Source organism: Scyliorhinus canicula, chromosome 5 (assembly GCF_902713615.1).
Source record: "Scyliorhinus canicula chromosome 5, sScyCan1.1, whole genome shotgun sequence".
NCBI lineage: Eukaryota > Metazoa > Chordata > Chondrichthyes > Carcharhiniformes > Scyliorhinidae > Scyliorhinus > Scyliorhinus canicula.
In genome coordinates this window covers 26,398,170-26,420,612 of record NC_052150.1, presented here as the reverse complement: position 1 = coordinate 26,420,612, position 22,443 = coordinate 26,398,170, and the positions used below count along the sequence as shown (strand labels likewise).

The 22,443-nt window shown below is 47.9% G+C and overlaps 1 protein-coding gene across 3 annotated transcripts in view; it reads left to right on the top strand.

Moving 5' to 3' along the window:
• LOC119965858 (sodium/hydrogen exchanger 3) overlaps window positions 1-22,443 on the top strand; it is a 141,964-nt gene that overhangs the window by 93,668 nt on the left and 25,853 nt on the right. For all 3 annotated transcript variants that reach the window (XM_038796783.1, XM_038796785.1, XM_038796784.1), the window contains exons 2-4: window positions 14,438-14,740; window positions 16,512-16,672; window positions 20,231-20,309. In XM_038796783.1, coding sequence (XP_038652711.1) covers window positions 14,438-14,740; window positions 16,512-16,672; window positions 20,231-20,309 — 543 coding nt within the window. The remainder of the gene's footprint in view (window positions 1-14,437; window positions 14,741-16,511; window positions 16,673-20,230; window positions 20,310-22,443) is intronic.

The window sequence follows — 22,443 nt, the reverse complement described above, 5'->3', positions numbered from 1 at the left end:
ATCCATTTCAAACTTCCCTCAACTTTACTCTTTGTTCCATTATAAGTTTTACACCTGCACTTTCCTGTCTGACTTTTACACTTTCCTCTTTGGATCTGCTATCAAACATGATTTTCATCCTTCCCGGTGCACCTATTAGTCCATTTGGGCTTTTGTGCCTTGATTAGTCCCTGTCATTTTCAAAAGGTTAAACATTGTATCTCAAAAGCCATTCCTTTTCAGATAAGATTCATGTCGCCTTTTCCCCTTTGTAGGATTGTACAATTAACATTTGTTCTAAAAAAAATAAGAGTACCCAATTCTTTTTTAAAAATTCCAATTAGGGGCAATTTAGCGTGGTCAATCCACCTAACCTGCACATCTTTGGGTTGTGGGAGTGAAACATAAAAGAGACGGGGAGAACGTGCAAACTCCACATGGACAGTGACCCAGGGCCAGGATTCAAACCCGGGTCCTCAGTGCCGCAGTCCCAGAGGTAATCACTGCACCACGTGCTGCCCCACATTGTGATTTTAACTTTGCGAAACATTTCTAAATGGCACTAGCATCGCTGCCTCTGAGCTAGAAGCTACGGGTTCAAGTCACACCCCAGGACTTGAGGTGCATTCATAAAGCGGGCAAATGGGTTGTTCAGTGTGTCAGCTTGCATATCCATCCAAACATGCCAATGGCTGGCACTAAGAGTGAAAGACTCATGGTCAGCCACACTTGATGTGGAGTGATACCCACTCTAACTATAAGCCCCTGGGGACAAACTAGTGACCTGTTTCGGGAATTACTAGCTATGGAAACAAGACAAAAGTCTGCTTAAATGCACCACCCGATGCAGGAAGGGAATAAGAAAGTATCTAGGTGGTACAGTGGTTAGCACTGCTGCCTCAGTGCCAGGGATCCGGTTTTGATTCCCACCTCCGGTGACTGTCTCTCTGTGCGGGTTTACATATTCTCTCTGTGTCAGTGTGGGTTTCCTCGTGCTCCAGTTTCCTCCCACTGACCTATGCAGGTCAGGCAGATTGGCCATGCTAAATTACCCCCAAGTGTCCAAAGGTGGGGTGGAGTGTACAGGGATAGGGCGGGATTGTGTCTGTGTAGGGTGGTCTTGCAAAAATAATCGATGCAGACTCGATGGGCCGAATGGCCTCCTTCTGTGCTGTAGGGATTCTATGAACTGGACAAACCAACAGCACTGAGAGAATGAGGGAGACATTAGGGTGGGTAAAGAGGTTGGGTTTAAAGCAGGCAGGTTGGTTAGGGAGGTGTTGAAGTCTCTGAAATGGGATTTAAATACACAACTTTCTGACTTGGAGGAGACTGAGCCAAGGCTGCTGTCTGTCGGGTGAGGGTTACTCGCTCTCCCCTCGACTATTCCCCAAATGTGATATTCTGGAACTGGGGAAACTGAGTTTAAAGACGTAGTATCGTAAATGGCACATCAGTATGTGCATTGGATTGGTTTATTCCCTAATTGGTATTATTTACATTTGTACTCCTCTCCTGAAGAGGCAGCTTCCCCTGTTGCCCTCTGTGTGGAATAGTTTGGTGAGAAGCAAGGTTTGAAGCTCTGGTTTTTCCGCAAGGGGGGCTATATTCCTTGTGGACTAGCAGTGTTCATTCATATTGGAACAGGAGCAGGGAATTCAGCCCGTTGATCCTGCTCTGCCATTCAATACGATCAGATACTGCGTGCGATTTAACCAAAACAAGTGTCGTTTTGTGCTTGGCGAGTTTCTCCCCGGTCTAGCCCACACGTAGGAATTTTTTTCCGCAATGGAGAGCTGAACCCGCAGGCCAAACCGGCTCCTCCGATCGGGTCACCGTTTTGAAAGTGCTCCCTACAACCTCCACCCACGGGCAATGTGCCCAAGCCTTTCAGGACCTTACCCCTTTCATGGGCATGTTCCTCCTCTGGCTCTGGCCCTTGGCAGTGCCACCCAGGCACTCTGGCAGTGCTGCCAGCCTGGCAGTGCCACATGGATATTATGGCACTGCCAGGGTGCCTGAGGGAGAACCAGGGTGGCATCCTGCCCTGTCCTTGACCACCCAGGGGTTTCCAATGGCCTGGGAAAACCCCAAGTGCCGTCGCTCCTGGTCCAAATTTGTGTGGGCCAGTACTAATGGTGCCCGGTCCAGGTCTCACTGGGGAGGCCATTAGTTCCTGGGTGCTGGGAGAATCTGGCACATGCCTCACCCAGTACGTTAGACATCCAGGTCTTGACATCTCGCGAGGTTAGTTAGATCTCACGGGGCTTTCTAAGCCTCGCGAGAGGCCTCTCGTGAGATTTAACGGCCTCAGCACATCAGTGAGTCGGGCGCGACGAGGCCGTTTGATCATGCCTACTAGCCCCATAACTCTTTTATGTTGTTAATCAGAAATAATCTATCAATCTCTCCTTTTAATAAATAGGATGCAAATGACTGCTGCTGAAGATCCCCAGGGTCCAAATTCCATCCGGGTCAATTATCCAGTTGACTCTCGTGGTTCCATTATTCAGAATTATAAATCCTTATAATAGCCATTTTTTAGGAGCTTTTTGTTTTGATGAGCTGCAACTTGATGTTGATATTGTAAATACCATGCAATGAAGTGACCTGCGGTTTGTCAAACCGTTTCTGATTGTGCAACCATGCAGCTGGATGTGTCTGATGCAGTGCTGGCACTGAGCACCGAGACTAGGCCAGCCTGGGTTTTGGTGGTTACTGAATTGCTGCTGCTGCCAGCTGGGATGCTGAATTTGGCCTCTTGTGCTGCTGAAAGAGGAGGTGAGATTGGGTAAAGGAGCCAGAAGGATTCTTGCTGCAGATTAGATTTCTATTTCTATTGCATCTTGCATGATGCACTTACCTTCTCTCGTGGAATCGCCCAACGCTGTCCTGGCACAGAAGAATATCCAGTTAAGCAATGCTCTGGAAGTGGATTTCATCATTATTGAAACTTGCATTTCTTTTTTATGTTTCCTTATGTTTCTTTTTTTTTAGTTCACTGCAAACGTCAACTTCCACAGACAAAACTATAAGATTGGCAGAAAATTGACTTCTATAATTTACTGGATACCGCTGTTTCTATGCCCCATTATTTATGCCAGAATCAATCGCACCAAGTTGGCACTTAACAGATTTTGACCGACCAAGTCAAATTGAAATTGAAGGCCGTTGAATTGGTTGTAGGGGGTTAACAGTATGTTCACCACCAAAATAGGCATTTAAAAAATGATGTTAGATCCTGTTAATTTTGAGGATGGGGGTTTGTGCTTAGGAGGACTGTGAGCCTCTAGTTGCTTGTGGGTACCTATTGCTTGTGTATATCTATTATTTATTGACCGATGAGCAATTTTCCCCCTTGTTTTTGTGGAGGGGCAAGTTGGCAAATGGTGGGCTTTAATTGACTTAATGCAGGCCAGTGCAGCAGCCAATGAGGGTGAAGTGTGGCCTATACTAAAGGACAGACAAGTTCTTGATGAGTCACAATCACAGAATACTACAGCGCAGAAGAGGGACTTCGGCCCATTGAATTTGCACTGACGCAATGAAAGGCCCTGACCTGCCCGCCTAATCCCACTTACCAGTGCTTGGTCCACAGCCTTGAATGTTATGGTGTGCCAAGTGCTCATCCAGGTGCTTTTTAAAGCATGTGAGGCATCTACCATCCTCCCAGCAGTGCAATCCAGACCGTCACCACTCTATCTGGGTGAAAATTATTTTTCCTCAAATCCCCTCCCTGTAAACCTCCCACCCCTCAATTTGGACTTGTGTCCCCTCGTAACTGACCCTTGGGTGAACAGCTGCTCCCGATCCATCCTGTCCATGCCCTTCATAATCTTGTATACCTTAAATCAGGTCACCCCCTCAGTCTTCTCTGCTCCAGAGAAAACAATCCAAGCCCATCTAACCTCTCCTCATAAGTTAAATGTTGCATTCCAGGCAACATTCTAGTGAAGCTTCTCTGCACCCCCTCCAGGGCAATCAAATCCTTCCTATAATGTGGCGACCAGAATTGCGCGCACAACTCTAGCTGTGGCCTGACCAGAGTACTAAACAACTCCAACATGGTCTCTCTGCTTTTAATATCGAGCCTCAATTGATAAAAGCGAGTGTCCCAAATGCCTTTTTCACCACCCTATGAACGTGCCCTTCTGCCTTCAAAGATCTATGGACAAACACGCCAAGGTCCCTTTGTTCTTTGGAACTTCCCAGTGTCAGACCTTTCATAGTTTGCTTCCTTGTTAAATTACTCCTTCCAATGTGTATCACCTCAGGCACTTAAGGGTTCAATTCCATCTGCCCATTTGACCATCCCATCTATCTCCCTGGAACCCAAGACACTGAACCTTCTTGTTAATCACCCGGCCAGTCTTTGGCAAACTTACTGATCCTACCCCTCACGTAGTGATCTATGGCATTTATATAAATTTTTTTTAAATTTTAAATTTTTTTAAAATAAATTTAGATTACCCAATTATTTTTTCCAATTAAGGGGCAATTTTAGCGTGGCCAATCCACCTACTCTGCACATTTTTTGGGTTGCGGGGGCAAAACCCACGCAGACACGGGGAGAATGTGCAAACTCCACACGGACAGTGACCCAGAGCCGGGATCGAACCTGGGACCTCAGCGCCGTGAGGCGGTTGTGCTAACCACTTGGCCACCGTGCTTCCCTTGTCATTTATATAAATGACAAACAATAGTGGGCCCAGCATGGATCCCAGTGGTACACCACTGGTCAATGGCTTCCAGACACTAAAGTAGTCATCTATCATCTCCCTCTGTCGCCTACCGGAAAGCAAATTATGAATCCACCTTATCAAATCACACTGTAACCCATGTGCATTTGCATTCTTAATAAGCCTCCCATGTGGGACCTTGTCAAAGGCTTTGCTGAAATTCATGTAAACTACATCAACTTTACTACCCTCGCTTGGTTGCATGCTCAAAAAACTCAATAAATGTGTTAGGCATGACGTCCCTCTGACAAAGCCATGTTGACTATCCATGATTGAACCTTGCCTCTCCAAGTGGAGATCGATTCTTTCAGAATCTTCTCCAGCAGTTTCCGAACCACTGACATGAGACTCATTGGTGTATAGTTCCCTGGCTTGTCTCTGCAACATTTCTTTAAATAGTAGGACCGCATTAGCTGTTCTCCAGTCCTCTGGCACCTGCCCCGTGGCCAGAGAGGAATTCAAAATTTGCCGATCTCCATCCTCGCCTCCCACAGCAGCCGGGACACAGTTAAGACCATAAGACCATAAGACATAGGAGTGGAAGTAAGGCCATTCGGCCCATCGAGTCCACTCCACCATTCAATCATGGTTGATTTCAACTCTATTTACCCGCTCTCTCCCCATAGCCCTTAATTCCTCGAGAAATCAAGAATTTATCAATTTCTGTCTTAAAGACACTCAATGTCCCGGCCTCCACCACCCTCTGTGGCAATGAATTCCACAGACCTACCACTCTCTGGCTGAAGAAATTTCTCCTCATCTCTGTTCTAAAGTGACTCCCTTTTATTCTAAGGCTGTGCCCCCACGTCCTCGTCTCCCCTGCTAATGGAAACAACTTCCCTACGTCCATCCTATCCAAGCCATTCATTATCTTGTAAGTTTCTATTAGATCTCCCCTCAACCTCCTAAACTCCAATGAATACAATCCCAGGATCCTCAGACGTTCATCGTATGTTAGGCCTACCATTCCTGGGATCATCCGTGTGAATCTCCGCTGGACCCGCTCCAGTGCCAGTATGTCCTTCCTGAGGTGTGGGGCCCAAAATTGCTCACAGTATTCTAAATGGGGCCTAACTAGTGCTTTATAAAGCCTCAGAAGTACATCCCTGCTTTTATATTCCAAGCCTCTTGAGATAAATGACAACATTACATTTGCTTTCTTAATTACGGACTCAACCTGCAAGTTTACCTTTAGAGAATCCTGGACTAGGACTCCCAAGTCCCTTTGCACTTTAGCATTATGAATTTTGTCACCGTTTAGAAAATAGTCCATGCCTCTATTCTTTTTTCCAAAGTGCAAGACCTCTCACTTGCCCACGTTGAATTTCATCAGCCACTTCTTGGACCATTCTCCTAAACTGTCTAAATCTTTCTGCAGCCTCCCCACCTCCTCAATACTACCTGTCCCTCCACCTATCTTTGTACCATCGGCAAACTTGGCCAGAATGCCCCCAGTCCCGTCATCTAGATCGTTAATATATAAAGAGAACAGCTGTGGCCCCAACACTGAACCCTGCGGGACACCACTTGTCACCAGTTGCCATTCCGGACCTGGAGATTTGTCCAGGTCGTGAAAGTGCAGCAGAGGGGAAGCATGGCTGTACTTTTCCATCAGCAGTGTCCTTGGAATGTGGTAAACCACTTCATTTACAACTTGCACCTTATCATTCACACAAAAATAATGACATTGGTGCCAAAAATACATTGTGGAGCATAAAAGAAAAAGTTGGTTGATTTCCTTTTGTGTTCCATAACGTTTTGTAAGCAAACTATTTTATTCAGTAATGTTTAACAAAAACCTTCTCTGATGTGGCATGGTTCAAAGTTGCAGAATCATAAACCCTAATTTCATAACCACGCAGCTGGGATTTCCCTGAAGTAGTTAATTTCCTCAAAGTGGGAGCTGGAATCACTGAGGACGAGACCGCAAATTGGACAGTATCCCTTGCTATCAGCAAGAGCCATGGGGTGGGGGGGTGGGGGGATTATTATAACAGCTGAGGAGATAAAAGGTGTGATAGCGGGAGAGGCTGGAGACGAGATCCCGCCAGGCAGTTTGCGATGCAAGCGGCCTGCTCCCCTTGGCGAAGTCGGGATCTCGTCAGAGCATGGAGAGAAACCAGTTACCACCACTTAAGCCCTATTTCCATACAATTAACAGGAGCAACCCCATATCCAGTGCTTCCCGTCATTCGTGGGCCTTCCCAGCAAGTGCTCATGCTAATGCCGCTTGGTACTCCCTTTTTATAAACTGGAGGAAGGGCTTCGGCGAGGAGGTGAGGAACCATCTTTGTTCACAGGAACCCTGGGGTGCTGGGTACCCCAGTGCTCGGTGGGGTTGAGGGACATGGGAGTTGGGGGATATCCAGGGTTGGGGGGGGGGGGGGGGACTGTTGTGGGGGGGAGGGGTCCACGCACGGCACCATCGTGCCAATCACTCGATTGTGCCTGTTCTGGAGGGTAACCTTGCTCTCTGCCCCACCAACCACCCATAACCCCCACCGACTGGCGAGGCTTCTGGCCGTGCGGCTGAAGGCTGTTGCTGATAGGGATTTGACAATTGTGGTTAAGTGAGCACTTCACACAACCCAAGTGGATTCCCATGGGTGGACAGGCAATTTAGAATGTGGGAGTCGTTGCCTAGCATTCCAGTCAGACTGTGATGCCTGGACGCTGTGCCTCAACACCTTTTGGAGGCAACACCATAAACGCAGCAGCCAACGTCTGAACATCCAGGGGATGAGGCACAGCTCCAGGGACATGTAGACAGCCGGAGGGGTTGGGTGAATGCTACGGGGAGGGTGGATGACTGAAGAGATGGGCCAAGTGTTCGGAGATCGGCCTAGTGGAAGAAGGTGACACAGGCATCATGCTTGTTGTGCGCAAGGATGTTTATTGCGTTTAACAATTCTCCACTCTCCCAATGATGCCATCCCCCTCGCCCCCTACCAATTCCCTGTGCCCTCAGCGATCCTTTATGTGCTTTGCCTTCCTAGCTCTACCACTACGTCTAGGTGTGCCCCCAGAATGCACATCTGAGGTGGAGGCAGCCAGCTGCTTTCCTCGACCTGTGGACTTGGAAGCCCCTGGCGGGTGTCCTCTGGGACGGAAAGCCTCTGCACTGGGTGGCACATACACAGCCGTTCTGCCCTGTTCCGGGTGCTGACTGAGATGCGGCCCCATCAGAGGGGTGGAACTTGTGGGGGGGGGGGGGGGGGGAGGGGAAAGAGTGGGAGCTTGTGGCCACCGTCACCACTGCATGGGATGTGTCTGGGTTGCCACTCAACACCCTCTTCTCCTGGTCAGTGCCATTGGGCCTTGGGACAGCGGGTGGAGCTGGTTTGAGCCCCAGCTGCCACTGCATCATCGAGCTCTGCCAGCCCTGGTGGATCCCATAGTCTGCACCACCGTGCCAATGCCCACGGTGGTGCTCCTCAGTGATTGGGACATGCTCTGCAGCTCCTCGGCAATGTCCAAGTGCTACTGGGACAAGCTCCGCAGCGCCTCTGCCATTTCTGAGAAAGACACAAAACCGAGGCATCACAGCTGTCGTCCCCACCCCCCACCAGTGCAGATACACACACCTCGGTGGGAAACGTTCGTGGTCAGGCTTCTGGTGCACAATCTGGTGAGCACCACACAGCAGCTGCTGCTGCACATCTGGTGGAGGTAGAAACCCCCAGGTGAAACAGAAGTCTGCTGGATCCCAGGACCCAGCTGCGTCCCAGCTTGATGCTGAGCCTATGAAAGAGGTATTCCTGGAACTGATGGAGATGATAGGGAGCAGTTACATGGTCAGGACATTCAGAGGGAGGTGTCAGCAACGCTCCAGCAGATCCATGGCCAATTGAAGCAATCCCAGGGGCACAGGAGATTTTGTTGACTATGCATGGCACAGAGGTCAACACTGCTCGGGGGGGGGGGGGGGGGGGAGAAAGCACAGTGGAGAGCCACTACGTTGACACCAGTAGCGGAGGCGTCCAAGGTATCACCGTCAGTGACCGCTATGCTTATAGTCGCAGCAGAATGTCTGCCTCACTGGGGGATGTTACCCAGTACCAGGCTGACCAAGATGAGGTTCTGCGGGACATTTCCAGCTCTCATATGGAAATCATAGAATTTACAGTGCAGAAGGAGGCCATTCGGCCCATCGAGTCTGCACCAGCTCTTGGAAAGAGTACCCTAACCAAGGTCAACACCTCCACCCTATCCCCATAACCCAGTAACCCCACCCAACAATAACAGCAATTTTGAACACTAATGGCAATTTATCATGGCCAATCCACCTAACCTGCACATCTTTGGACTGTGGGAGGAAACCGGAGCACCCGGAGGAAACCGACACACACACGGGGAGGATGTGCAGACTCCGCACAGACAGTGACCCAAGCCGGAATCGAACCTGGGACCCTGGAGCTGTGAAGCAATTGTGCTCTCCACAATGCTACTGTGCTGCCCCACAGAGGCTGACCACGTACGTTTCCCACCGAGGTTGTGCATCTGCGCTGGTGGGGGTGGGGACGACAGCTGTGATGCCTCGATTGTGTCTTTCTCGGAGCTCTCTTCTGAGGTGGTCGTCTGAGAGGCTGGGGAGGGGGCCACCGGGATGGGCCCGGTACTGTCGGCTCGAGGACCTGTGGGAGAATGGACGTGTGGTCAGATGGGAGGGATGGGTGAGTCAGTAAGGCAATAATAACTCGTGTTTGACAGGGCCTCCCTCTGAGTGGAGCCCAGTGGTTCATTGCTTCTATAGCGTACCCCAGCCTCCGCATTGGTGACCGCTGTGTCCTTGGCCACGCAAATCACCTCCAGGTCCCGTTCCTCGGAAGAGGTGAGGATTCTCAAGTCTGGTACCCCACTGCCAATCTGGGCCCTCTCCAAGTGATTGTGGGAGAGCTTTTCCTGAGAAGACAGAGGGCATTGTTAGCCACATGTGTGGTTCATGGTTGTGGGGGGTGGTGGGGGGAAATGTGAAGGTTGAAGGGAGAGGTGGGGGTTGGAGGGGGGGGGGGGGGGTGGTGTTGGTGTCTACTCACTTGTGCCCTTTTTCCGGCACTGGAGGCCAGTCCTCTTGGTAACATTCCCGGCGCTCACTGCTGTTGCCACCTTGTCCCAGGCAGCACTGGTTGCCCTGTGGCTAACCCTCCGGGATGCTTCGGGGGAACAGAACATCTCCTCCTGACCTCCACAGTGTGTCTAGGAGCCTCCCCAGATCTGCATCCCTGAAACTTGGGGCTGGTCACCTGGGCGCCATTATTGCGAGCTGGCTGGGATTGGCTGAGCAAATGCAGCTCCTCGACCTTGTTAGAGCGAGGCTGGCGTGCGCGGTCCTGGCGAATCAGCTGCTGAGTTTTCATTTGCGGCGAGAAGCCCATGGGGCCCTGGTTTCTTTTTTTTTTAAACAAACAATTTTATCGAGGTATTTTTCGGCATTGTAAACAGTTACAGATAACAAAAAAAAGCAAAAATGTGCAAACATCAACGTAAAATCAATACTTCAATCAAACCATACTGCACAAGCCCGCTCCTCTCCCATAGACACTACCCGCCTATTTATCCCTCCTACTCTACTCTAATCCCCCCCCCCCCCCGACATTCGTTCTCCCGCGAAGAAGCCGATGAATGGTTGCCACCTTCAGGCAAACCCCAGTACAGATCCCCTCAAAGCAAACTTAATTTTTTTCCATACCCAGAAAACTTGACATGTCCGAAAGCCATAGTTTGGTCTTCGGGGGTTTTGAGTCCCTCCATGCCAGCAGTATTCGCCGCCTGGCTATTAGGGAAGCCAAGGCCAAAACGTCGGCCTCTTTCTCGCCCTGGACTTCCGGGAAGTCAGAAACCCCAAAAATTGCCACCCCTGGACTCATCACCATCCTTGTTTTTAGCACCCATGACATTATCCATGGGGCCTTGTTAAGTGGACCAATTAATGTTGGATAGCGATGGCAGCCTCGCTGGGCCGAATGCCGGGAAGCTGGCGACAGTTCCCGCTCCTACCACACTTTGAAATCTTTCCGGAGAATCGCGCCCAAAGTGTGAAAGGATCCCTCTGAAGCTCCAATTTGTGCAGCATAGTGGTATGTCTGCGTGTGCCCTTGCAAAAGGGTGTAGTAGCTCTAAGGGTCCCATCTTAAGACAGCTCTGATCAGGGATCAGCCCAAGTGCTTTGGACATTAAAAATGTTGTGTGAACAGGGAAGCAACTTGCATTTTGTATAATGCATTTCACAACTTCAGGTCACTACAATAGCGTTTTATAGCTGAGGAAGTGTTGGTTGCTGGGAAGACATGTATAGACCAAATAAATTCCTTTAGCAGCAGAGTTATATTATACCCTTAGATTATAACGCACAAGCCCATACGATTTTCTGGTTTTGTTTTCTTGAATAGAATCCCAACAGTGCAAAAGGAGACCATTTGAGTCTGCACCCATCCTCTGAAAGATCACCTTACCTAGGCCCACTCCTGTGCCCATCCCCTTAACTTCACCTAACCTGCACAACTTTGGACTGTGGGAAGAAACCGAAGCACCCAGAGGAAACCCAGGCTGAAATGGGCAGAACATGAAAATTCCCCACAGTTGCCCAAAGCCAGAATCGAACCTGGGTCCCTGGCGCTGTGAGGCAGCAGTGCTGACCACTGAGCTGCCCCTAAAAGTTAATTGTGGGCCATTATGAATTCTCAGTTCAGTCCGTTAATGTGAGAGCTATTCCTGATGACATAGTTGATGGAGCCATCAATTCACCAGACACGTGTTTTCCGATATGAATATAGGCTTTAATCGACTTACTACAGAGCCAGCCTGTAGGGCTGATGAACTCTCGGTGAAATGCAGGCTGACTCTGGACAAGGGTATTTATACAGCAGCACAAGGGGGTGGAGTCATGGGCAGAGCCAAGGGTGGAGCCCTGTACAAACTCCTAAACATTCCCAGAGCTACTCCCCCTGGTGGTCGGATGACGCTACTGCGCTTACAAAGATACAGTGTGAATTACCATGTTACATTCACCACAATAATCACAAATGCAGGATAGTTTGGTGATTGTTTCTACAGAAGGACTTAATTGGCTTGTAATATTCCTTGGGATGCCCTGTACCTGTTGTGAAAGGTGCTATATAGATGTCTTTTAGAACTTACACAATTTAGCCCTAATTTAATCAGTCTTCCATTGAATATTATGCTCGAAGAAAATGGAGAAAAGAATGCTTGACTCCTTTTGGATAAAATATTCATTTGTTGAACTGCTGCTCTGTGGTACAGTTGTTACCCTTTGTTGAGTTATTTAGAATGCCTTTTGTCTCTGCTGTATAATTTCTTTCACCAAAATGAATGTCCCCCTTTCTGTGTCTATGCAGGTACTGCTCTTAAGGGATGTTTGGTACTTTTTTTTTACAAATAAAACTGGGTGGCTCAGTGGTTAGCACTGCTGCCTCACGCAGTCGAGGACCTGGGTTCGCTCCCGGCCCCAGTTCACTGCCGGTGTGGAGTTTGCACGTTCTCCCCGTGTCTGTGTGTGGGCCTCATCCCCACAACCCCCCAAAGAATGTCAGGCTAGGTGAATTGGCCATGCTAAATTGCGCCTTAATTTGATTGGGGCGGGGGGGGGAATTGGATTATCCAAATTTATAAAAACTAAAAGAAAAATGGAACTTAAAAGTAATAGAAAAATTCCCACTGGGGACATGTGATCACAGAAATATTTTTATTCCTTTTGAGATGCTTGATTAATTATAGATGAGGGAAAACTTGTCCAAAAACTTGTCCAAACTTGTCCGCGCATGCCCGGTTGCCGTCCTCCCTGCCGGCGTCCCGCAAGACATGGAGGATTGATCTTGTGGGGCGGCGGAGGAAAAGAGTGTGTCCTTTAGAGACGCCGGTGCACCGATCGCAGGCCAGACCACCACTGAGCGCCCCCCTGGTGCTCAATCCCCCCCCCCCTCCCACACACACACATAGGCCGCCCACGCAGCGTTCACGCGCTGTTCACGCCGGCAGCGACCAGGTGTGGTTGGCGCCGGCGTGAACCCGGCATATTGGGCAGGCTGCTCGGCCCATCCGGGCTGGAGAATCACTGCTCGCGTGCAACGAGCGGCGATTCTCCGAGCGGCCTGTCGTGAAACGCGGCATGCCGTTTTGGAGGGGGTGGGAAAATCGCGTGCGGGTGCCAGGGCAGCAATCGCCCGGCACCCCTGCGATTCTCCCACCTGGCATGGGGGTTGGAGAATTGCGCCCCTTTCTCGTGTTCATTAATGACATCTGTGGAAGTGTATCTTAACCCTTAGAACAGTTTGCACAGAGGAAAGAGTGGCAAGATTCCTGATCAAGTACACTTATGTTGGGTCCATTTGACTAGATGTGGGCTGATGTTGGTTTAATTAGGGTGCACAGATTACAAAACTGACTCAAAACCTATTTCAGTGTACATCTTGTGTTCTCAATTCTTGCTGTTGTGGAGGTGTGGGTCTTTTAAATTATCATGGGAGTCTGTACACTTGGACAGTTGAGTAATTTCAGCATCAGTGTGGAAATATAACTCCACACCATTGTGGAAATATAAACAATATTAATGCTTTCAAACAAAAAATCAAAACATTATTTTGAATTTTATTTAATTCCACTCTATTAGCATCATTATCACTGATTTCTTTTAAAGGACTGTTTCATCGAAGTGCATGGGTTCAGTTCGAGTTCAAACCATGTAGGGTGGTGCAGTGGTTAGCACTGCTGCCTCACTGAGCCGAGGACCCGAGTTCGACCCCACCCCCGGGTGAATGTCCATGTGGAGTTTGCACATTCTCCCTGTGTCTGCATGGGTCTCACCCCCACAACCCAAAGAATTGCAGGGTAGGTGGGGTGACCATGCTAAATTGCCCCTTGATTGGAAATTTTTTAAAGTTCAAATCACGTAATCGTATTTATCACACCATCCAAACCTGATGAATATATTTTTAAAAAACTAGACGTGCCGCTTGTGCTGATGCTCCAAATCTATACTGATTTGCTTTTTATCTCAAATTTTGTTTATTAATTCATATTTATTATAAATAATGAGAGATTGACTAGGTTGGGATTGTTCTCGCTGGAGTTCAGAAGAATGAGGGGGGGGATTTCATAGAGACTGATATAAAATTCTAACAGGACTGGACAGGGTAGATGCAGGGAAGATGTTAGCAATGATGGGTGTGTCCAGAACCAGGGGTCAGAGCCTGAGGATTCAGGGTAAACCATTTCAGACAGAGATAAGGAGACATTTCTTCAGAGTGGTGAGCCTGTGGAATTCATTACCACAGGAAGTAGTTGATGCTAAAACTTTGAATACATTCAAGAGACGGCTGGGTATAGCACTTGGGGAAATTGGGATCAAAGGCTATGGAGAAAAAGCACAATTAGGCTATTGCGTTGGATGATCAGCCATGATCGTGATGAATGGAGGAGCAGGCTCGAAGGGCCAAAAGGCCTGCTCCTGCTCCTATCTTCTATGTATCTATGTAATGCTTTAAGGTAATGGAGTATATCATGCCTGGTGTGTGCTTCTATTGCTGAGATCAAGGGAACTTTAAATGAAGGACGGAATGACCAATGAATGAATAAGTGACAATCTCCAGCCCTCATATAGCTGGATAAGTGGGGATGTCCATTTGGTTTATATTATTTAACGCTTGAGCAATTTCCACGATAACCAGAGTTATTGATTTATTCTTTTCTTTTGTTTTCGTCAGTTTTCCATCTGTCTGAAAAAGTCACCAATGTGGTACCAGAAAGTGCCCTGCTTATCGTTCTGGGCCTCATCCTGGGAGGGATTGTCTGGGCCGCTGATCACACCGCCTCCTTCACCTTGACGCCGACTGTCTTCTTCTTCTACCTCCTGCCGCCCATTGTACTGGACGCCGGATACTTCATGCCCAACCGCCACTTCTTCGGGAACCTTGGGACGATTCTAATGTACGCTGTCATTGGGACAGTTTGGAATGCTGCGACCACTGGTCTCTCCCTCTATGGCGTCTTCAAGTCGGGCATTATGGGTAAGCATTATCTCCTGCAACTGAAGTGTGACCAGGGTAAAATAAAAGTTGTGGTCCTCGCTCTCCAGCCTCTAATAGTATGCCCAGGCACTTCATACCAACGTGGTTTTGGCATGGCTGGTTTCTAACTGGCTGCAGGGACATGTTTATGCATAACTTGAGTGTTTGCTATTGAGGCTGAGCACTTGGCATCGAGTCTCGTTGCACCAGTATTGATGATTCAGGACACAGCCGCGAAGAGCACGTTTTCCCCGCAAAGGATCATGGAAACTTAGCCTTCAAAAGGTTACAAACTTGTTCAGTGTTTTTTTAAGATCGAGGTGGATGCTTTGTGTTGCGTTTAGGATGGCAAATTGCCCAGGAGTGTGCTAATTCTAATGTCTGCTTCCTCGCCAAGTCTGATCTGTTTCTTCATTTGGGGAAGCAAAATGATCTATTCCGAGATATTACAAGCAGCTAAATTGCGGCATTGTTCCCTTTTCTAGGCAGGTTGTGTAAATTACAGGTTGTACAAAATAAAGTATCTTGCATTTCCTCAAGGCATTCTAAAGCATTTTATACCCAATTAAATACTTTTTTCAATAGTTACTGCTTTGGTGCAGGAAACGTGATGGCCAATTTGCACACAGCAAGGACTCAAAACAACAATGTGATGATAATGACCAGAAAATATGTTCTAGTAATGTTGGTTAAAGAATAAATACTGGCCAGGCTCCAGGAGAATATTGCCACAGAATCTTTTAAGTATACCTGAGAGGGCAGTCACAGCCTTTAGTTTTAAGTTTCCACTGAAATGCGGCATCTCTGACAGTGCAGCACTTCCTCAGTAATGCACAGGAATATCAGCTGCGATTTGTGTATTCCGACCTCTGGAATGACATTTCAAACCAAGGGCTTCTGACTCCGGGCAGAGACTGTTACTGCTGACACCACTTGAATCAAAAGGTTATAATGTTTCAGCTATAATGTTCAACCCGAGCCTGGACACACCTGAGTGAGCAATTGTGTAATGTGCAGATGAGGCAATATTGTGTTCCTGTTTAAGATTGCAGTAAATGTGAATATTGATTCATTTTGCCTCGAGGTAATTGGCACGTGGAGTCTGTTTGCGAATTACTAACGCTGTCCTTGGCTTCAGTTGCCAGCTGTTCTCTAGTAGTGAACAGAACATTTGGCGTCAGAGGGTTTTGGCATCCAATCCAGAGATTTCAGCCCATTTGAAGGATTGCTACACTGTCCTAGTTGTCACCTTTAGTGTCAAGTGTTAAACTGTGGCCCTGTTTTTGGTGCGCATCAACAATTCCATGGCACATTTTCCAGAAGAGCAAATGTCTTCTTTTGGCCTGGCCTTATTTGGCCCTCATCTGACTATCTGTAAAACATATTGGGCTATTACTTCCTGGCTTTCCAAGAATTATATTTGGGAGGGGGGGTTGAACCCAATACTGCATGAGGAAATCCCTCTCGGATGCTTCCAGCTAAGGGTTTAACCAGCATTTATCCAGAAGGGCTAACTACCCCTGGACAATTGGTCTGGGAACCATCCGAAAAAAATTTAAACCGTTCACTTCAGATGGCTCTGCCAGTTTTACCCTCATAGCTACTCTGAAAGAACATAGCCTGATAATTTGTTAATTGTTGACTGCCCAATTTTCCTGTGAAGCGTGTTGGAATGTGTTATGGCATTAAAGGTGCTATACAAATGCAAGATGTTGCTCGTTCCCTAGTTGCGACTGGAAGGTAACATTCCTGGTGGTTTCAACTTTTGCAGGAGATCTCGATGCTGGCTTGTTGGAATTCCTCCTGTTCGGAAGTCTGATCGCAGCAGTTGACCCGGTGGCTGTGTTGGCCGTGTTTGAGGAGGTCCACGTGAATGAAGTGTTGTTCATTATTGTGTTTGGAGAATCTCTGCTTAATGATGCTGTCACTGTGGTAAGTTCAGTGATGTTTAAACACCCTGGCCACTCTTTGCCTGTAATCTGGTGTTGCAGGGAAAAAGGTTCAGATTTTACCTGGCACCTTTTTTGTAATTTTGATGGTGAGATATTGCCCCAAATATTTCTGGTAAGGTCAAAAGCCTTTTTGTCCCCCAGATGTGCTGACCATTGGCAAGGCTCCTTATCCGGAGGAGATTCCGGACCATCCTTTTGAACTGCTATGCCCCATGCAGCATTTTTCTTTCTTAGAGCAGTTTTATACAGCTGAGTGGTTTCGCCCTAGGCTCTAGAAAAAATGAGTTGCATTTATACAGTGCTTTTCACAACCTCCTGAACCCCTGAAGTGCTCTGCAGCTGATGAAGTACTTGTTGTAAGAGTCAATCGGGTTGCCAACTGTGATCAAATGTTCCTGGAGGTTTCATCACGACTTACCCACCCCCCCACACACTCGCCATTAGTCGTCCAACACCTCCACCCTCGTGACGTACTGTCTTCATACACCAATTGGAAAACAAAAAAACGCATTGCCGAATTGGATGATGCTTGACTGTCAGTGCCACCCCTCGCCCATATCTGGCAAACAGTAATATCTGTTGAAGAAAATGGCAAAAAACCAATCTGCTTTATTGTCCAGATGATCTTTCTCCGGGATCGCACGCAACAGTGCTCAGGGGATTGATCTTGGGTTTCTGGAGTTTGGCAACCCAATCCATTGGTCTGGGGCTAGTGTCCATCACTGGCCTGGGGATGGCAAGTTTGGTTCCCCAAAAGATATTTGTGAACCAGTAGCATATTTTTAGACAATCCAATGATTCTGTGGCTGAATTTCTGCTCTTTTCCACATATTTTGAAAACTGAACTTAGGGGGCTGGATTCTCCGATTGTGAGGCTATAGGACATAGCCGGTGTGGGAATGGTGGCATTTTATGTCTGAAAATTAGGCGCAAAACGGCCACCGATCCTCCGAGTAGCTGGGGCTAGCATGCCGGCTGCGTAGAGCACCCGGTTCTAGCTGCCGATACGAGAATTGCCGGGTCCGTGGCTGCGCATGGCGGCCTGCAGTGGCTGCGCCGTGCAACATGGTGCCGGCCGCTCGCTAACCCGGCCTGCAAAATAGTGCCCTCCCTTTGGCCCGCTCGCACGCCCCCTACCGCCCCCCAACAGTGTTTCCAGTCTCTGATAAAGTCACCCCTGCCCGCGGATCGTCCCACCCCTGACTCTGATGGCGCTGAACTGAATCCGCAGCCGCCACGCCAAATTCCCGACAGATGAGATTACACGCGACCGACGCCGTCGGGAACTTGGCCGGTCGGGGGCAGAGCATTGGGGGCGGGCCTCAGGCAATGTTCAGAGGCCGTTGATGCGTCGCGCGGCTTACTCTCCGAGTATGCCACTTTGGAGGGGGTGGAGCATCGCAAAAGTGGCACCGCCCCCCCCGATTAGGTCGGGAACTTTGATTCTCTGGCTGATCGCCGAACCCAATTTTGGCGTCGACGACCGAAGAATCCCGCCCAAGGTTCCTGATGCTCTTCGAACCCAGCATTGAACCTAACCGTGGAATGTCCAGCAACAGCCATCCACATGGGGCCCATGGCATTCTTGCGATGGGTGGGGCAGAAGATTCCAGCCCTCCCAAGAGTTACTACTCAATTGATCTCTCCGTGGGATACAAGCTCCCCTGCTAGTGGATGCCTAGTAAAAATAAGCCTTATTATGAAAGCAGGCTCGGATTGTGACCGGCGTGAAGCCGGTAGACCTGTTTGGGAATTTGGAACTGTAACTGCGTTACGGCCTTTACTTTATGTTGGTTTATTAAATACTGTTTAACTTATCTTCTCGGGCCTCTGCTGAGCTTTTACAGCTCCGAGTGTAAGGAGGGTTAGCTACCAGGTTAGAGAAGCTAGGCTGGTTTTTCCTTTGAACAGAGGATGGGGAGGGGGGGATTTGATGAAGGTGTACAGGATTTAAGACTGGTTTAAGTAAGATGGACAGCCATTGGGACTAGGAGGGACATATTTAAGGCTTTAAGCAAGAGATGCAGAGTGGATGTGAGGATCTTTTTTCACATAGTGAGTGGAAATAACTTGAAACACGCTGCCCATGAGGGTGGCGGAGGAGGAAATGATTGATTTTTAAAAGGAAATTGGAGGAAACGCTTGTAGGAAATGAACCTCCCAGCCGGTGGAGCAGGGGAATGGCTGGATTGTTCGACAGAGAGCCAGCATGGACTCTGGAATGAATGGCCTCCCCTTGTGCCGTAATGACACTATGGCAATTGTTAGGCATGCTTTTCAGCTGAATAGACCGTTCTTCATCTGCCAACCCTGAAAATTATTCAGAATTTTATCATTGAATCCTAAAGTGCTTTCCAAGACTATTTTTGGAACACAGTCCTTGTATGACTGCAATTGTAACAGCCAATTCGTGTACATCCGAGTCTGGGGGGAAAAAAAAGAAAATAGACTTCCATTTTTATAGCTCCATTCGCAATGGAAAAGCTTTGCAAAAGCCCTAATCTGTTATGATGTGAGAACATGACCTATTGAAAAGGTGACACTGGGCTTAGCACTGCTGCCTCACGGCGCTGAGGTCCCAGGTTCGATCCAGCCTCTGGGTCACTGTCTGTGTGGAGTTGGCACAGACATTCTCCCCGTGTCTGCATGGGTTTCGCCCCCACAACCCAAAGATGTGCAGGATAGGTGGATTGGCCGAGCTAAATTGCTCCTTTAATTGGGGAAAAAATGTATTGGGTACTCAGTAAAGGTGACACTGGCTCAGACTGTTGACCAGGTCAGAGGGTAGAATGTTCCTCTTGCTCTTTATCTGAGTGCCGTGGGATCCGTTATGTCTGCGTGAGCCAGTGGCAACTGGCAGAACGGATCTTCATCGTAACATTTCTCCTAACAATTGGCACCTCTGACAATGCAACTCTCTCTCAATAGTGCAGCAACATGCCCAGATGAGGTTTCTCAGGTGCTGTACTGGGCTTGTTGATCCTGACTGTCTAACGGGGAATAGAAGTTCTATCAGGTGAACCAAGCTGGTTCGATTGAAGTAGTTAATTGTACCCCAAATGCTGACCGTGCTCGCCTCTTGTTACTAAGTCAGGCACTGAGACACACGGGGCCCGTGGCGTTCTTGCGATGGGTGGGGTGGAAGAAGCCAGCCCTCCCAAGAGTTGTGAAGAGAGTCAAGTGTGGGTGGAGAGTAGTAGGGGTGGGGTAGGTGGTAGTGGGGTGGGGAAGGTGGTAGTGTAAGAGAGATTTCCAGGCAGGAAATACAGGAATGAAAGTTTCCCAGATGAATTTAATGTTGCTCCAATGCGCACACACCTGCCAAAAAGCTGATGGGGCAAGGTCATGTGAGTGGTGATATGTCAGCTGTTGCCACTTGTGCAGACAAGCCTCTGTCTATACTAAGATATTGTGAAAACCTATTTTGGAAATTAAGATGTCTGAATCCAGGATTCTTTTTGTATCAGAGCAGGAAGATTGTATAAAAAATATCTTCTAGTGCAATTCGATTTGACCTCATTTTTTCCCTTATTTTTAGGTGCTGTACAATGTCTTTAAGTCATTTGTTGAAGTTGGAGCAGAAAATGTTGAAGGCCTGGACTATTTCAAGGGCATAGGTATGAGAGCACTACCAAGCATAAAGAATCCAGCCACAAAATCCCAACCGGCTCACCTAATGTCCTTTTTATGCATGTTCTTCCTAAAGGCAAACCCTTGGCTTGTTATCTATTCATGCTTAATCCTGAGCTGTGTTCTTGGGCAGTTTTATTTGTCAGTGCAGGATCTGTTATTGCCTTCCATTCTCAAGGCAGATCCCAGTGCAAGTATCAAAGTAACGTTGTTGGTATAACTCAGAACCACTAGGCATCTGGCCAACTGAGCTTTCATGTCCTTTGTTAGGAAGGAAACCTGCAATGGACTTTCACCTGTGAGATAGGTAGCTTGAGAGAGGAAATGATCTTGTTGGCACAGGCACCTTTTGGAAGGGTTGCTTTAAATAATGGAGCTTTTGTTTGTGGATGGGCAGTGCCAGCAGGTGCAGGATATGGGCCCACTGACACCCATAACTTGTACCCCCCCCCCCCCCCCCCCCCCCCAGCACCCCATTGGAGGTGACACTTGGCGTGGAGGGGGGGGGGGGGGGGGGAGGGTTGTTAAAATCCCTGTGCTCCGAGGGGATTTGGTTAAAAGGCCAGCATCTTTCTGCTTAGACTTTGTCCCTGTTGTGTTGCTCAGTATTAGACCTTGTAGCCCTTCATGCCTCCCACTAATCCCTATGCCAACTAAATGCCAATTAATGTCAACCTATGTCTTTCTTCCACCTCTCTCTCTCTTCCCCACCCTCCTCTGTTAGGAATGGGTTAAGAGACATTCCAATTACATGTCAAATCGATGTTAAGTATCTGATAATTGACACTGATATATAAAGGGGTTGCAGGTGGCACTTGTGGTGGTGATAGAGTTTTGTATGGAGTGTGTTCAAGGAAAATAAAGGTGTTGGGAAAGGAGCCGAACTCTTGACTCTTTTACTCAACAGAAGCCAGAAGCTAACATCCCCACTGATCTTCCTTACACCCTCCATGTCAATGCACCTGATATCCACCAATCCACTATGGGCAAACCTCTGGAGCCATTTGAGCTGAAATAAAATAAAGTTCTAAAGTATTTTTAATAAAGGCGAAGGGAGTCAGACGAGTAACATGAAGACGTTTATTTGCAATGCGTATTATTATACAGGGGCCCGGTTACACTTCACCGGGTCCCCCCTCTCTCTGTTGCTTGGTTCCTATCTGGCTGATGTACACATGGTAGTCCCGCAGTTAATGGGGGAATTCCTACTCCTTGAGTTACAAGGGAAAACCATCAACCCAGCTCCATGTGTTCTGTCAAGGTTATTACTGTATTCATTAGAGGCTCCCTTTGTATTTAAAAAAAAAATACTTTAATTAAAACCCACAAAATATATTTAAATCCAATCTGTAACTAATCCCTTTATTAAAAACAAATTTGTATTCAAAACCCCACATCAAAGACAGTTGATAATTTGTGCTAACATTTTAGAGCTTTCAATCAAATTATGAACTTGGTTCCCCACTCAGATAATGACCAGTAAAATGCTGTAATTATGGCACATGTGGTTATGTCAGCAAACATCTATTGAAACTGCTAGAACAGTAATTTTTCAAACTCTGACTCGGGCATGCTGCTTTTTTCCAAATATTTAAAGAGCAGGGTGTTTAAAGGCACAGAATACTGAGTTAAGGCTGTTACTGGGGCAGAACAATCATATCTGCCTGTCCTGTGCACTTTCTTTTTTGGAAATAGCATAGACAAACTGCAACTTGCATCCGTGTGCTCACACCTCACCCCCTTTCCCTTGGTGAAATTGGGATCTACCAGGGCCAGGATGCCTGGATCCCATCCACCATTTTGAAAGGTTTCTGAGCATCTATGTCTTGGTAAAACTAACCAATTAATAATCCCCTGGGCAGCACGGTGGCGTAGTAGTTAGCATTTCTGCCTCACAGCGTTGAGGTCCCAGGTTCAATCCCAGCTCTGGGTTACTGTCTGTGTGGAGTTTGCACATTCTCCCCGTGTTTGTGTGGGTTTCACCCCCAAAACCCAAAAGATATACAGATAGGTGGATTGGCCACACTAAATTGCCCCGCAATTGGGAAAAAATGAATTGGGTACTCTAATTTCTTTTTAAAAATAAATAATCTCCTAACTTTGGAGGCAACACTGAGCTAT